Source organism: Pteropus vampyrus, unplaced genomic scaffold, assembly GCF_000151845.1.
Source record: "Pteropus vampyrus isolate Shadow unplaced genomic scaffold, Pvam_2.0 Scaffold254, whole genome shotgun sequence".
In the NCBI taxonomy this organism is placed as follows: domain Eukaryota; kingdom Metazoa; phylum Chordata; class Mammalia; order Chiroptera; family Pteropodidae; genus Pteropus; species Pteropus vampyrus.
Window position 1 is genome coordinate 1,141,622 of NW_011889035.1, and position 16,691 is coordinate 1,158,312.

The window sequence follows — 16,691 nt, forward strand, 5'->3', positions numbered from 1 at the left end:
TCTTTAGGATTCCTATTACGAGGTAACAAATTAATTGGAAAAGCTTGATGAATGGGGTAGCAATGAAGCCTATGAGTTTTCCCAAAAAGCTACTCCTTTCCTCAGATGCCTCTGGAGGCAGGAGAGCAGACTTCTTGCTCCTTGTGCTGGAGAGGGGACTAGAGGTCTCTTTAGATCTCACTGTTCGCTCTTCATCCTGAACTTGGTTAACCATTTCCAGGATTTTTTTCATTTTCTCCGTGTCTTGTTCCTTTTCACCACAGTTGTTCTGGAACAGCTGAGGGTTAAATGGAAGCAGTTTTTCAAGTTCTTTCACCATCACATCTTCTATGACATCACTGTCCCGGGTGTGCTTGACAAATCCCATGGCCCAGCCTCCTCCAGGGACTGCACAACAGGCTGCCAGCCAAACGAACTCAGGGATGGTCACTTTGTCCTTGACGTTGTGGTCTGAGGGCACGGCGCCTGTGAGGATATACAGGTCATCCCCACCGCCACACTGTGGGGTCAGGGCCCGGTCCATTAGGCTGTTGAGATTCATGTACCATCGTTCCTGGAAGGACAGGGTCATCGGAACTGCATTTGTGAGAGTGAACGTGGCCGTGTGGAAATCACTGCTAAGGGAGAACGGGTACAGCTGTCCTCCCTGGTAATCAGAATCCAGGTAATCCGTATTCAAGGCTTGCTTGCTTCCTAGATTTTTCACAGAAGCGATGGCGTCAGCCTCATTAATCACCTCCTCAAGGTTGCTGTCAGGGTCATCGATCTGAAAAAAGAGAGCAAGTGTTTAGCTGCACCCAGCTCACAGCAGTGAGGTGCCCTTGAATAGTTCTGTCGAGACTCCAGAGAAGTCCCTATTACACTCACACTTCCCACACTTGGGTCTGGAAGGGCTTGGCTCTCTGGTGCACATGCATTTCATCCTAGTATCTTACAATCTTGGTGTTTCAAAGCATCCTTTCAAACAGGCTGTTTCCTATTTCATTCTCTGTGTATCCTCCACTCTTACCCAGCAATAACACCCCATCACATACTCACACTCACGTGTATTTACACCATCGTAACATTCATATTTAACCTGCTGTGGTTTTATGAATTTCATAGCTCTTTTTGGGAATATTTTTTCTATGAGATTCAAATTGATTGTAAAAATGAAAACAAGGACAGAGTAGATCTCAACAGGCCCATAAAAATCAGAACTGCAATTCAGATAATCAGCCACCAATGACTGCAATTTAATGAACACATTCTTGACGAATGTTTACATACTTCGAGATATATGAAAAACAACTCTAATCGAAGCATTTAAGTCAAATGGGGGGAAATGTACAGCTTATTGTCAGTTATCAGATACTTACCAGGCCAAGCTAAATTCAGATTTGAGCTCAGGACTGACCCAGAACTCTGTACTCTGTGTTTAGCTCCCAAACTAGACTGTCAGGGACCCTGTATATTCCCCAAAGGACCCAGCCAAAGACTGACGCATACTAGAATCGCAAGGCACTCTTGTTCATCTGTGCCCTGCGATGGTCATCATGGCAGTATTTATAATAGCAGGATGTTGAATCAATCCATTTTCAAAAGCAAGGAAAGGTTAAGTAAATAATGTTATAGCCATCACAGAAATATCTTAAAGCCATTAAAAAGCATTTGTAATTATGAAGATTTTATAATTTATAATGATGGGGAAATATATGCTATAATGTTGAAAGGAAAAGCAGGATATAAAATTAAATGAAAACAGATTTTTTTAAAGTCTAAAAATAGGCAAGAAGCACTCTGGAAGGAAACACATGAAAATGTCTGCAACAGCTATTTGATTCCTGGGGACACTAGAGATTTCATTTTTCTCTACTTTCTTGTTTTACTCCCTACATCTCTCCTACTGACATCAACCCACAAATTATAACGTGTTACTTCCAAATGAAAACAAACAAAAAATAAACAAATTAAAATAAGTAAATTCTTAATAATTGAGTCCCTAGAGTTGGTGCTACTCACTAAATCCATCATTAAATCGAAGGAAGTCAAGACCGTGTGACTTGTGTTGCACCCCTTTTCAGTGGGACAACCAACTGTGCAATGGCAAATGTAGTCATGCTCACAGAAGTGTGTGTAGGGTGAGTGAGGGCAGTGGTTGAGCAAACTGGTGTGAAAGTAACACTATTTTCTGAAGTCTAATGGAGTAATCCAAAGCCTCACCCTTCAAGGGTGTTCCATCCCTTCCCCCAGTCTTAGAATTAGCAATGATCCTAGATGTTCTCCACTCCCACCAGATCCCGGAGGAGCAAGATAAGCAGCTCATTCATTCTGTAAAGTTTCCACTGAGGCTCTCCTATGGCTGAAAGATACACTCCCATAGAAATATCAGCCTCATTCCTGAAATATGAGATCAAGATATGGCAGAGTCAAGATTGTAGAGTCTTGGGTGTAAGGTCAGGGATTCCAAGATGCATGTGTCTCCATGGTTACTAGGGCATTGCATCTGCATTTAGCCTGTAATCATTTCTTGATTCCCTTTAGGGAAAGTTTGGATCTGTTTTATGAATTGGTAGCCCTGTGATGGAGTGTAGGCAGCATGCTGGTGTGTTTTCAGCCAAAGGGCCATTCAGAGATGAAACAGCGCCTACACATATAGATGGGCAGCCCTGGAACATGTACAGAGGAGAGACTCTTGGATGAGGAAGAGGAAAGAACAAAAGAGAGACAGACAGAAGAAGAAAGGGGAAGGGATAAAAGATGAGGCGGGGTAGGAGGTAAATGAGAGAGAGAGAGCGAGAGAGAGCGCGCACGCGCATGCGCGCGAGAGAGAAAGAAACAGAGAATATGTATGTGTGTGAGAACGAACACATATTCTTTCTTTAGGCAAAAACCAAGACTGTGAGTTGATTTGCTCCCCAGCTTTATAACATGGTCTCCCAGCTGCCAAGGTCAGAGAAGACTTAGTTGGTCGCTTCTGCATCCTCTCAAGCCACGTGAGTTCATAGGGCTCCAGATCTCTGCTATGGCCATGCAGGTTAAAAGCCTTTTCTGCCCACACTTCATAGGCACAAGGAAAATAGGCCAGGGTAGAATCGAGGTGGCTGGGAAGGCAAGGACCTAATTCTATAATGGACCCTGTGCACTTCCATACCCTGGGCCTACCTAAGCAAAAACAGTAACTAAGCTATATATTCTGGATACAAAGGCAGAAGAGAGCACATCTGCTCTCCCCTTCTCCTTGCTTTCTCAGAACCCACTATCCATGGGCACCATATTTTTATCATCCTCAAATGTGGCTCTATGATTTGACGACAAGATGTAGTGCTTGAAATCAAGACAGAATGTCTATGTGTTGTACTTATATAGTGATGGGGTGGGGTGGTCAGGGACTAATATGGTTTGAACTACCAATGAATTGTTTTCAATATAACATGATACATAAGGTATTTTTACCTTATTTTACAAATGGGGAAACTAAGACACGGAAATGTGAAGTAACTTTTCCAAAGGCATCCAATAATTAGCAGGAACCGGATTTGAACTGAGGTCAGTCTTGTTATTCCCACAGCATTTGTTTTTTACTACTAAGCCATACTTTCCTCCATCTTAATGAATAGTTAGAACAGTTTTCTTCACCAGAGAATAGAAAAAAAATTACTGCACTATCAATAATCTCCTTTTCTTTCTGTGTCACGGAATAAATCAAGTTCCTCGAGGCTGCAGGGAGAAAAGCTGATATCTCAGCCCCTGGTGTTGCAGCCCCAGACTGAAGAGAGAATGGAAAGAAGTGTATGTAAAAGCGTGTAAAATGTAAAAGCGTGTATGGATAGGCTGACCTTCTTGCCTCCTTTTTGCCTTTGCCCAGGGCACATGGCAGCTAAGCCACTAGCTTCACAGTCCAAAAATGTGGCAGCATAGGCAGTGGGCAACTGGCCAGAGCAGTTTCTAGAGTACTACTACCCTTAGAAACCCGTCAGTTGACTCGTCCACAGTGTCCCCAACTAGGACCTGACTTGGCTACTCATTTTTTTTTCTCTGCACCAGCAGGGGTAGCAGAAAACAGCAAGCACAGCAAAACCTCTTAGAGAAAACTGAAAAATCAGTGTCTTCACCACAGCTTCCTCTGCTCCCGCTCCATAGAACAGAGTTAAAAAGTTAAGAAAGGGACTCTATACAGACCAGGGCACCTAGGTAAGCTGCATGGCTTAACTGAATCTGGGCTGTGGCCTTTAACACTTTATATTTTCAATGAACAAAGACTCGTTCATGTTGCCTCCTGTAAGGATGGGTTCACTGGAAGGAAATGAAGGCATAGAAAAGTAGAACTAATGGTCTCCACAAAGACCCAGGGACTGTGGTATAGCTTGGATTGCTGGAGCCAGAAAGGGATTCCAGGCAGCCCTAGAGAATTAAGGCAGCAAGAGCCTGTAGTTGAGACTAATTAGACATTAATGTTTGCCATTAATGAGACTCAGTCACATTTGACCTGTCAGACTATTTCAATCTCTCCCTCCTGGCTTCTTCGCCTACTTCTTTCTACATAGCTCATCTCTACCTCATGGCTTCTACTTACTTATGATCTCTGTTCCATCGTAACTTGAGCTCGCACATAGACCATCATGGCCTCCCTTGCCACTGACCATATCATTAACCTGCAATTTTGGCTTCTTCTGTTACTTATTTAATTTCTTTTTTCAAATGTTCGAGACAGAATCTGATTTTTATCCTTTCATATCAGGCCATGTCAAGACAAGCCTATCCTTGAGTTAACTGCTCACCCTTGTCAAATCGGCCATAGCTAAGTACTGCAGAAAGAACCCTGGTGAACCACATAGGGCTTCCTCTCCATCAGGGACCATGTGCCAGACATTCCAGAGTTGTCTTGTCTAGTCAGAACCTTAGTTCAATGCACCAATGTAGATTACTGAATGTGAATACTAACAGACAAAATTTAAACACAAAATAAAAAAGAAATAAATTTCCCAAGGTTTATCTAATCCAGTATTAAATCGCTGACAAAAATACCAAAGGATGTTTTATAAGACGACAGGACCTTCCATGAATCCTCTATTCTCTCCTTTGAGCATCCGATTAGAAATACATCAACACCTCTCTTTATTCTTATCTTTTTCCTATTTTATATCTCATTAACTCTATATTTTATTCCATGTGAGCTCTCCAGATCTATCTTCCAACTCACTAGAGTTTAGCCATGTTTAGTCTACTTGTTTGTTAAGGTGTTTTTCTTTTTTTTCATCTTTATGACTCCTTTTTTTCTACCATTTATATTTGGTTCTATTTGAAGTTCTCGCTCTTTTTTCACCTTTTGTGAAATTCTTTTTTATCTTTCAATAATTGAAACATGCTTATTTTAAAGTCTCTTTACTAGTTCTCTATTTTATTTGTTTTTGTTTTTTGTTTTTTTTTAGTTTATTTTGTTGATTCTACTGGTTGACTTCAGGATGGTGGGTATATTAAGTGCTTTGCAATTTTTGCTGGTAATCTTGTCTTCATAAGAGGTCCACGATGGTTTGTTGAAAACAAACAAATGTAATAGGATTACTTTTGCAGTTGTCTCTGCCAGAGCCCTAGAGAATTCAATAATTCTGGGGTAGTTTCTGAGTTATTTTCTCAGTTCAGGATCTCCACAGGGAGGAAGCAGTATACCCATTCAAAGGAAAGATGATGGCTCTAGGCTTACTTCTGGAGGGTGACTATTTCCACTCTGACATGGTGTGAGCAGCCAGTTTCTATAACAACTTACAGGTGGTTTTCTGCCTGGTTCACCAGTGCTGCAGCAATTTGCCAGCTCCCAGCTATACTCAGTGAGCCTACTTCTAGTTTCATGTCATGAATATGGTATGTAACCTTGACTCCTGTCCCCCGGGGCAGGTTAGGGCTCTAGCCCCTAGCATCCATGTGGCTTCTATACATGCTTTGCATAACTGTTTCTAAAATATTTCTGAAAATTTCCCTTTTACTTTTATGCTGAAATATGAATTTAAATATACATACACACATATATGTATATATTCCAATATTCCAATAATTCTATGTGTTTGCAGTGGAAGGAGAGGAATTCCACATCTGCCCAGGCACTTTGTTCTCCCCACTGTCTGAGGTTTAAAAAGTTTCTCCTAAAGTATGCCCTCTTTTCTTTTATAACTCATTATAGATTTATCATCCCAAAATTCATTTACATTGCTTACATCTCTTTTTTTCTGTTTAGACGACCTCCTGAATAAATGTTCGGTGTAAGCAGAACAGTACTTTTCAACACTTCTACTGATGGTGTCAAGAACTTTACAGGCTAAAGCAGGGGTCCCTAACCCCAGGTCTTGGACCAGTACTGGTCCTGTTAGGAACCGGGCCATATAGCAAGAGGTGAGCAGCAGGCCAGCAAGTGAACCTTCATCTGTATTTGCAGCCACTCCCCAGCGCTAGCATCACTGCCTCAGCTCCACCTCAGATCATCAGGCATTAGATTCTCATAGGAGAACTGGTCCCTCCCTGGTGCCAAAAAGGTTGGGGACTGCTGGGCCAAATTCTCTAAGAAAAGAATATAAGGACTTCCAGCCCTTTCCTAAATCACATCAGCCAGCTTACAAACAACTTGACCCTGTTTGTTTTTGTTTGTTTTACCAATTCCTGTGCATTATCTATTACCTACATATTTTTTTGTCTGTTTATATTCTGTCTTTCTGAAATTTATTTGCATTGATTTTGTATTTTGTAACTTGGAATCATTCAAAAAATTGGATATTACATTATGAAGTCACTTTACCATATCATTTATAAAACATATTAAATCCCAGGGCCTTATAATAGTCTGCTAACCTACCTCCACCGAGAGAAATGTCCATTATGACTCCTACCTCCTGTCTTGAAAACCAGTTTTTTAACCTATGACAAAACTTTCTTCTGACTCTCAGATGACTAACGTTTAATATCATTTGTTAAATAATCATCTGAAAACTCTAAATAATAGCACTATAACAGCTCCCCACCATCACCATACTTACTTAACTCTACAAAACAACCAAGTATGTTTTGGTAGGCTTTCACTTTCTGAAAGAATGTCAAAATGTGGATGTGTAACTAAAATATCTACTGCATGTATGGGAAACTGTATTAAAAATAGTACAAGTATTTGATTTTAAAAGTCTAATATAGTCTTTGATACACATACACTGTCACATAAAGGGCAGATGCATTTTTCCATGCTCCCTGAAGAAATAGTTTAATAATCTGGTTATTGCAGTTACAGTAAATTACTGACAACACTGCTCCCTAAAGACAGAAATACACCTATGATGTAAGAGGTAATTTCAGATTACAATTGCTGGGTTACACTTGCCCTTGTGTATGCACCACTAATTTCACTCTTTAGTTCCCTAGCAGAATCTCTGAAGTAGGGGCAAGTACAAAGATCGCTGTGTGTAATCCTCCTCCCTGCTGACCTAGTCCCCCTGGGCTGCCAGAGGTAATTTGAAACAGTTCCTGTGTTTAATGGAAACTTTTTTTCTAATCACAACATATTAAGTAGGTTTTAGAATAATGAGCTCTCCCCCTCCACCAGCATCCTGCCCCATAAATAACCTTATAATAAATTCCTTTTCAAATTTAGTACCAAGAAAAAAAACTGTTTCTCTCAAGAAGATGGTCTGTTTCCTTCTACCAGACAGTAAAAGCTACCTAAACCCATGGGATTTCTTTTTTGCTTTGGAATTAAATGAAAGGAGACTTTCAATTTTCCTGCTACTATATGTGTAAAAAAAAAAATAGACTGATAGAAAATTGAACAGGAATACTGAAGGGGAAATATTCATTCATTCCACAATATTTATTAAGCACATATTTGTGTGACTAGCATTGTGGGAGGAAGCGTCAGGATTGGTAACAATAATACTAGTAAAAATAATAATAACAATCAACATTTATTGAGCCCTATATGCCAAGCACCATTCTAAGAATTTTATATGTATTAAATCAGTCAGTGGCTATGTTAAGTATTCATTCATTTAAACTCACAAAAACTAGGTACTATTAGTATCACCTTTTGACAGGTGAAGAAACCGAGGCACATCAAGAGTAAGTAAGTTGCTTAAGGTCACACAGTTAGTGAGTGCTGGCATCAGGGTGTGCACTCTGGAAGTCCAGGCCCACAGCTGGTGTTTAGTCACTGCTTTGTATGCCTCAAAATAGGCCTTCGCTCAAGAAACTGACCATCTATTTAGGAAAACAAGGAAAACATAGATACATACGACGTTACATAGGAAACGAAGAAAAAAAAAAAAAAACCCCGACAGTGTGATGCATTTTATATTAAGTGCCAAACAAATGGTATGAAGAAAAGAATTTCAGAAGAAAGAAGGGCACGGTGAGTGCAGCCAAGGAAGCCTTCTTATTTCTTAGAGAAAACAAAAGCTGAGGTGGAATTAGAAGGATGTGCAAGACTTTGGAAAATGTAGAGAAATAGTAAGGTCAGTAAGGCTTAATAAGACTTCTACACAAAGGCTTAGGGGCAGAGACAAGCAGCCTGTGAAAATAGGATTTTAAGTAAGGAAACATGAAAGGTTTAATTGGAAAGAATGGCAGGGGACAGATAATAAATGATCTGATATACAGATATCTAATCATAGAATAATTATAACTGAGTACTCACCATGTACCAGGCACCAGGGTAAGTGCTTTACATAAAATATCTTTTTTTCCTTTTTGAATCTGAGATTATAGCTTTTCTTCTACTCTGCCATCTTGACTGTAGTTCCATAAAGTATCTCTTTTAATCCTGACAGGATCCCTATTACCTTCCTTTACCAAAGGGAAAATCAAGGCTCAGAGACACTAAGTAGCGTGCCCAGTGTCACACTGTTTAGTGACAGTAGGTGAGGTCACAGACCTAAGTGGTCTGACTTCACCATCTATAATGCATTACTGCTCCATTCTGCTTCCTGGGCATTTTCAATGCTGTGCATCCCAGTTGGTCTTTACATGTATACAGTGGAAATTCCCTGATGCTTTCTGAGGACTGGAACATCATTAGGGATGTGTCATTCCAGGGAGATACATCTGGCAGCACTGGGCAGGAAAGCCTGGACCACAAAGGCAGACGAGGGACTGGAAAGAGAAGGACATGTGCAAGACTCCAGAAGGAAGAAGCTCAGGATGCGGGCACTGTTCTGGAAGGGTCCATGGAAACTAAAAGATGATGTCAATGGCTGAAGCAGAGGTCACTGAGAAATGAGGGGCAGTGGAGGAATAGTAAAGAGACTGACTGTTTTAAATGAGACTAAACTGACAGGCAGAAATATTTTATAGCTGGAGACGGAGAACTGGAGCTTGAATGCAGAAGCGAAATTGAAACTACAGACGGGTCAGCCACAGAGGAGTATCGACAACTGAAGACTCAACTTGTTGAGCACATTCTGTGGTCCAGGCACTGTGGCAGGAGACTTACATAAAAGACCCGCACTGCAGTGCATGTAACCCTATGGTACCAAGAATACTCAGAAGTACACATGTGAATGTTTTTATTTTATTTGCTATACATTTATGCTTATTGTGTCCTGGGAAACTATAACCAGCATTTCATATACATGATTTCATGGATATTATTATTTAGGACAAGACTAAATTGGTTTTTCAGAGAGTTGATTTAAAGTCAGTGTAAATTCCAATTTCAAGTAAATATTAGTAAAAGTAGTACTCAGATACAGCAAAAATTATAAAGCAGGTTTACAAATGAGTACAACTTGGAAAACACAGCACTGCTGCATCCCATTTACTCTTCACCTGACCCTACCAGGTAGGATTATCAAGTTACACACAGGAAAATTAAACTCAGATAAGTGACAGGAATAAGGTCATCCAATATATAAGTGGCAGGGCCGACATTTACACCCGGCTTCTGGGACTCCGAAGCTCTTTGCCGGGTGCCAGAAGCAGCCCACATCTCTTGATGAGGAGGGGAATTCCGAGAGCCACAGGGCGGCCACTCTGGAGGACCGGAGAATGAAGAGAAGCTGGGAGACACAGATGGAGCTGTAGGAGAATTAATTGTCTAGAGTCACATCGAAAGGGAGGAGAAAGCTTCAGCTAGTGGAGGGTCGACAGTGTGGTACCTGTCGCCAAGAAAAAAGGGAAGGATGGAGACAGAGACCAAGGCCTTCGATGATTATAGAATCCTTAGTTAGATTTCAAAGGGCAATTTCCACAGAGAGCTCAGGAAGGAAGACAGGTGGCAAAAGTGATTGGAATCTGCAGAAACTGACCTCTTGTTTGAGAAGCCTTTCAGTAAAGGCGGGAGATGAGCAAGACCTTAGTTTGAGGAGTAGGGTTTACAGCACAGATTGTTTCCCAGCCCCTCACATGCTGCCCAAGGAAGAGGGGGTATTGGGAGGATGGGGCTATTTAGGTCTCTGTACAAGGAAGCATCTCAGGGCTTGGGAGCATCTGGGGGGGGATGATGAGAAGGTCACAGGCTAGAGGAGCAGTGAGACACTAAGCAGAGCTCCCGAAACCTCAGGGCCCAGTCACTTGGTACAGATTTGTTATGGGACAGTCTGTCACCGGGGAGAGGTAGAGCTATTGAGAGTGACGATGATCTGCAGAAAACGAACTTGAAGCTTCAGCATTTGTCAGCAGTACCATGCTCGCCTCACCTGCTCTTTCTCTCCTCGGCCTCCTCTTCTCAGGGGACTGTACCACGGGGCAAGGGAGTAGGGGCAGCCTTGAGCACAGGCAGAGGGTCGTGGAACATCCCAGAACACACAGGAGCACAAGGAGGCATTGCAGAGGTCTGGAATGACTGGGCGGGGAAGATGGGAATGGGGAAAAACTTATAGTTACCCAGATTAGTTCACAGTAAACCCAACAGGGGGTTTAAAAGTCAAGAAGAAAGAGTAATCAGAGAGGAGAAGTTGTGTGCTAGAGAGTAGACTCCTGTGCATCTGGTTATATTTTGACAGATCGTAAATTCCTCAAGCATTGGGATCATCGCTTGTACCTTTGTCTGCCTAAATCACAATGAAGACTCTGCCTATGGGAGGTCTTGGTAGGCATTTGCTGATTGTTATGCTATGACTAAAGTAGTGGCAAAGGGGAGGGGGACAACAAAGGGAATGACATTGGGAGCACATGGAGGAGTCAGCCTGGGATGAGGGAACTTCTTCCCAGAAGACAGGAGAGGAGGAGAAGAGGGTTCATGGGGAGCTGGTATTGCAGGTTCTCAGGGAAGCAGTAGTCGGGTTCTCTGTCATAAGTGAGGGCGTGTTGGCCAGAGCATAGGGAGAACAGGGGCAAAGAAAAGCTTCTGAAATGAAAGGAAAGCTCCCGGGAGGCCAGCCAGGATTAACGGGGCAGGCCAGCTCTGCTGAGGCCAGGGTTGTAGTGTTGTAATTTGGTACTTATTTTACCCACAGCAGTGACCTGTAGTCCAGGGATGAGCATAGAGAAAGAATGGGCCTACATGCTGTGGTGGGATAAAGTATGTGGGCTTGTCATTGCAGACAGAAACTGAAGTGCCTGACCTCAGCGTCCAAGTGGGCAGGGGGCAAGGGATACAGGTGACAGCTAATGGCACTGCTAATGTGATGACTGAGTGGGTACAAGTGCAATGAGGAGCAAGACAGGCTCAGGGCATACGGAAAGGGGAGGCTGGGGAGAGGAGCAGCGTGTCAGCAGCTAGCAGGTAGAGGGGCCAGGTGTGACCCTGCTGCTGATGGGCAGCTGGCATGAATGCAGACAGCACTAAGGGTGGGACATGAGTAGATGGTCATATTAGGCAGGCTGACCACCAAAGACAAAGTGGAGAGAAATCTACCAGGCAAAGAAACTGTGTTTATCCATATGTCTGTCCCACCGAGCTGAAGGGTCCAGGCCAGTGCCCAATTACCTGTGCTCTCTGCACCCAGTACGATGGCCCTTCAACCAGGAAGTGATTGGTATTTGTTGAACTATCTCATTTGGCCTCACAACAACCTTATGATGCAGATATGATTTCCTCCAATTTGCAGATGAGAAAAGAGAGGCTCCAGAGAGAATGAGCTGTCCTCTAGATCTGCTCTAGGATCTGCCTGAGGAAAAGGTGATCATCAAGAAGGACCATCAAAATGGTTATGGAACTGCAATGATTCGGGAAAGGGGGTGTTCCCTTCCCCTGGAGAATCTCAGGCTAAGGCTAGATAAGCATATGTGGGTATGATTCAAACCAGATCCTGTGATCAGGAGATGACCTAGAGAGCTCCTAGGTCTGTAGGGACAGAGAAGCTATGTTCTTTGGGATTTGTTTTATTTTTCAGCAAGAGTTAAATAATCAGACGAACTAAACAGTGGGTATTCCAATTTTGTTCCTGTTTATAATTTTTGAACTATGATACAAACCCACACACACACAGGGACATTAAAGAGATACCATCACTCCATTGCCCATCACCAGGTGGGTCAGAGGGCCCCTTCTTACAAGGAACTGTGAGTGTAGCTGATAATAGAAACATCAGATAATCTTATCAGAGCTGAGACTGGATGATGCAAATAGGCCCTCTGCACAGTCACACACATTAGAATGAACTAGATCTGAGTCCTTGGGTGAATCCTAGGAGAATCCACTTACCACAAAAAATACCCTAATCTCAGGAAAGAAATAAACAGTCTGACCCACCCATTTAAGAAAAAACATCCTCCCTGCTTGGCATCCAAAATATTCTTTATTCTCTTGGGAACAGAAATTGCTTTAGAGAATTAGAAAGATTATTTTCCTTTCTTTTTCTTTCTTCCCTCCTTTTCTCTTTCGTTTCTTCTCTCTCCTTTTCTTACTTTGCTCTCTCCTCTCTCTCTCCTTTCTTCTCTCTCTCTCTCTCTCATTCTTTCTCCCTCTCTCCCCCTCCCTCAATCCCCACCCCCTTCTTTCTTTCCTTTTATGAAAATAGAAACACAGGGCTTTTCATTTCCTGACCGTCCTTTTAGCACTCAGGCAGACTTCCGGGTCCTCTCTGCCTTCCCGTGAATCACCCTTCCTCTGGGCCCCCGATGCCACTCATACACCTTCCTGCCCTCGGGAGAAGCAGGCGTTTCCAGATCTCCTTGTGTCATGCTCAGCGTGCTCACCGTAGGCGCTTAGCATGTGTTGAGTGAACTGTGGAGGTGCCAAGACAAGTGGCTGCAGAATTCTCGCCTCCTAAGTCGTTAGATGATGGAACATCATCCATTTCAGACTTTTTTCTTGAAAATTTAAAAATAAAAATAGAAGAGGTGGGTGGATTTCAAGAATGCACTAAACTAACCCTAAACTGGCAATCCATGCAGGCGAAGGAGGCCTGAGGTGTGGGCACTGGGTGACCTCGAGGGCAAACACACTCCCACAGGACTCCTGGGACTGCTTTTCTCACACAATGCTCCAAGTTTCGAACGCCTCTGGGAGCCTAAGAAAGTGTACGGACTCCTTTAAGACCTTTCCAGAACTGCAGTACCTTCTCAGGTTACATCATCCCTGGTCTTCTCTGGTTTCCTTCCTCATTACTCACTGAAGCCTGTTTTCCACTCTGGACTCTGCTTTCTTTTCCAGAGCAATTATTCTTAACCTTTGACTATGTGGGACAGAACTCAGAAAAGTCAGTTAAGTGGAGATGTCTCCATTTCTAATTTTTTCCACCTTCTGAGTTCAGAGAAGATTAGAGGTTCTTAGGCCTGGCTGCCCTGGCAGAATAACCTGGAAGCTTAAAAATAAAATATCTCCGGGACTTACCCCGGACCAATTAAATCAGAATCTCTGGGGCAGGGGCAGGGACAGGGCTGGGAATCAGGATATTTTTAAAGTTCTCCAGATGATTATAAATTGAGAACCCACTGGACTAGATCTTTATCACATTCTCATTTGTCAGTCTGTAGTGGAATAAGCCCCAGCCTAGACAGCCACTATAAGAAATTAGCAATGTCTCCTTAAATCAACAGTTCTCAAAATTCAGTTTGTATTAGAAGTAACTTGGTCATTATTAAAAATTCAGATCCCTGTGGCTGCACGTTCTGGGCTCTCCCAGCCAACCACCGGGTACACCGGGCCCTGTCAGTCGGTATGCCACAGTCAACTTCTACCTCTGACTTAATGAGTATTTCTGACACTATCTCGGAGAGGCCAGCATTTGTTACCACGTGACCCCCTCCCACCATCTTCTTGCTAGTCACAACCAAGGGACAGCCAATCTGGCCAGCAACCAACCAGAAGCCTCTCTTGAGTTTTAATCCAAGAAACTCAGAGGCTGACAACAGTCAGGGTTGCTAGAAGGTTGCTAGATGCTGTTTAGAGCTGGCAGCCATTAGAGAGCAGAGGGAAGACAGAGGAAGGTGGGAGAAAGACCCGGAAGATTCTGTGGGAACACTGGTTTCTATAAGTTCCCCAGCTCTGAGTCCTTTGAGGCCTGTATCTCTGCTCTTATACCTGTGACTCTTCCGACAGCCTTGTTCTTCACCCAAATAAGCTTAGGTAAGCTTATGATTCATGTACCAACAAGCCTGTAACGTCAGGAGTCCTACTCATGAGAACCCAGTAAGCCTCCTGTGGGAATCAGAGCAGGGACCTTATAAGCATGGAAACGTCTAGACACCTGGATTAAATCTCAGGAAGAAATAATGAGATAAAGCTGCCTTGGTCCCAGAAGTCTGGGTACAGATCAGAGGAGTACCCCAGGGGAGAGAGAGAAGAAACTTTTACCAAATTCTTCAACAGAGAATGTATCAATGGACAAAGTAAAATAGAGGATAGTGCAGGAGCAACTGAACTCAAAGAAAAAGCTGAGACTGGTCACGGGTAAGGTGGCAATGGAGCAGGAAGGCAGGTTTTAATTTTTGTTTTGATGCAGCTAAGTGGCTTATTAGAGAAAGCCAGGATTACAAAAGACATCGGAGTTGGCATTGCGGCCCTTCATTTTGCAAAGGTGAGCACAACACTCACAAAGCACCGGTTGTACCACATCTGCCACCTGGCCCGGCCTGTCTTCTTCTCCCATTTGTCCATCTTGGGAGTCTGGCTTCTCACTTTCCCAGCATGGGCCAGGGAACCATTTCAGCAATAATACTGGATCAGACCTAGGAGCATGGTAACTCTCATCCTGCTTGTTTCCATAGCAGGCGTGGTCTGGGAAGCCAAGATAACTTACTCATTCAACATGCTTTATGTACAGGTACTGAGTGCTTAGACACAATGCAGAGTGCCTTTTGCACACACTGTCATAATGAATCTTCCTAACTCCTCTGTAGGAGACAGATCATTTATTAGCCCTGTGACACAGATGGGGAACTGAGCTCCATGAGCTTCAGTAACATTTCCAAGGTCACACAGCTGGTAAATGACAGAGCTGGGACTCAACCCAATTTTATCTCTCTATGAAACCCATTTTCTTAACCACTCTGTTTCTCAGTCCTTGCCCCTTTGGGGCTAACCATCTAGCAAAAGAGACTTAAATAAACCACTTCTTGGTCACAATCCACCTTCCTGAATAAGATCCGTCTTCCTAAGTCACAAGACACCTGTAGGCAGGGACTGGGTTTTGTCCCAGGACCATGTCTTAGACTCCTATTTCTTGGCTTAGTCCTAAGATCTCAATGAATGGTTTTGTTGCTAATAATAATGATGATACTGATAAAAGTACCACTCAGCAGCTGGATATCTAACTACTGATCCTTTGCTATGCTAAAACTTTAGACCTGCTGACCAGGAATGAATAAATGAATGAACAGACAATAAACAGGGTAGGCTTGTTTCTGTCACTGAAGATCTCTTTAATTCTATGTCTTCCTCTTAAACCCCAATTCATTGATAAGAACAAATTTATGGTAAATTCTTGCCTTTGGTTGGCTGTAACCACTTATAATGTAAATGAATGAGAAGAAACACACATTCATGCCCTCCCTCCAATTTTTATCATAAGAATATATCACTTTTATAATCCAACCCCCCTAAATATTATAAATAACGACACTTAAAAGTTAGCTGAAAACTGCCTGTAGGTCTAGATCTAGAGTTGCCAAGCCACAATAGGAGTAGGATTGTACAGCTTTCAAATTTCATGGTCACTGTTCAGTCCCTATTTGCTGAGTGCTAACATTCAACATCTATTAATCACTTACTAAGTGCTGGCATTGTGCTAGACCAGGGTTGGCAAACTACAGCCTGTGAGCCAAATCCGGCCTACCAACTGCTTTCATAAATAAAGTTTTCTTAAAACACAGCCACAGTCATTCATTTATATATTGTCTGTGGCTGTTTTTGTGCTAAAACAGCCTAACTGAATAGTCGTAACAGAGACTATATGGCCCACAAAACCTAAAATATTTACTATTTGGCCCTTTACAGAAAAAGCTTGCTGGCCTCTGAGTTAGACAATGAGGATTCAATAGGGAACAAGAGCCCTGAGCCCTGCCCTCACGGAACTTAGATTCTAGTTGAGTGGCATTCAATTAGTCACACAAATAAATATATAATTGCAATACACTAGCAAAGAAAGGTATGTTTGGTACTAATAGAGAGTATCCAGGGTAGTTGACCTAGTCAGGAATATCATAGAAGACAATAAAACAAAAATTAAAAAACAAAAAAACAAAAAAACAAACCCAGCAGGGACAAAGGCCCTATAATGAAAGAGAACATGGGACTTTAAAAAAATAAATAAATAAAATAAATAAACACAGAAATAGGTCAAAGTGCCTAGAGGTAC

General features: G+C 42.5%; 1 protein-coding gene across 3 annotated transcripts in view; it reads right to left on the reverse strand.

Annotated features, from left to right (window-relative positions):
* The window catches only part of ENDOD1 (endonuclease domain containing 1), a 29,457-nt gene that overhangs the window by 4,254 nt on the left and 8,512 nt on the right, over positions 1 to 16,691 (reverse strand). The window contains exon 2 of one of the 3 annotated variants that reach the window (XM_011374736.2): positions 713 to 766. In XM_011374736.2, coding sequence (XP_011373038.1) covers positions 713 to 766 — 54 coding nt within the window. Of the gene's footprint in view, positions 1 to 12; positions 767 to 16,691 lie in introns of all 3 variants that reach the window. The other 2 variants (XM_011374737.2, XM_011374735.2) reach the window with 2 other exon arrangements.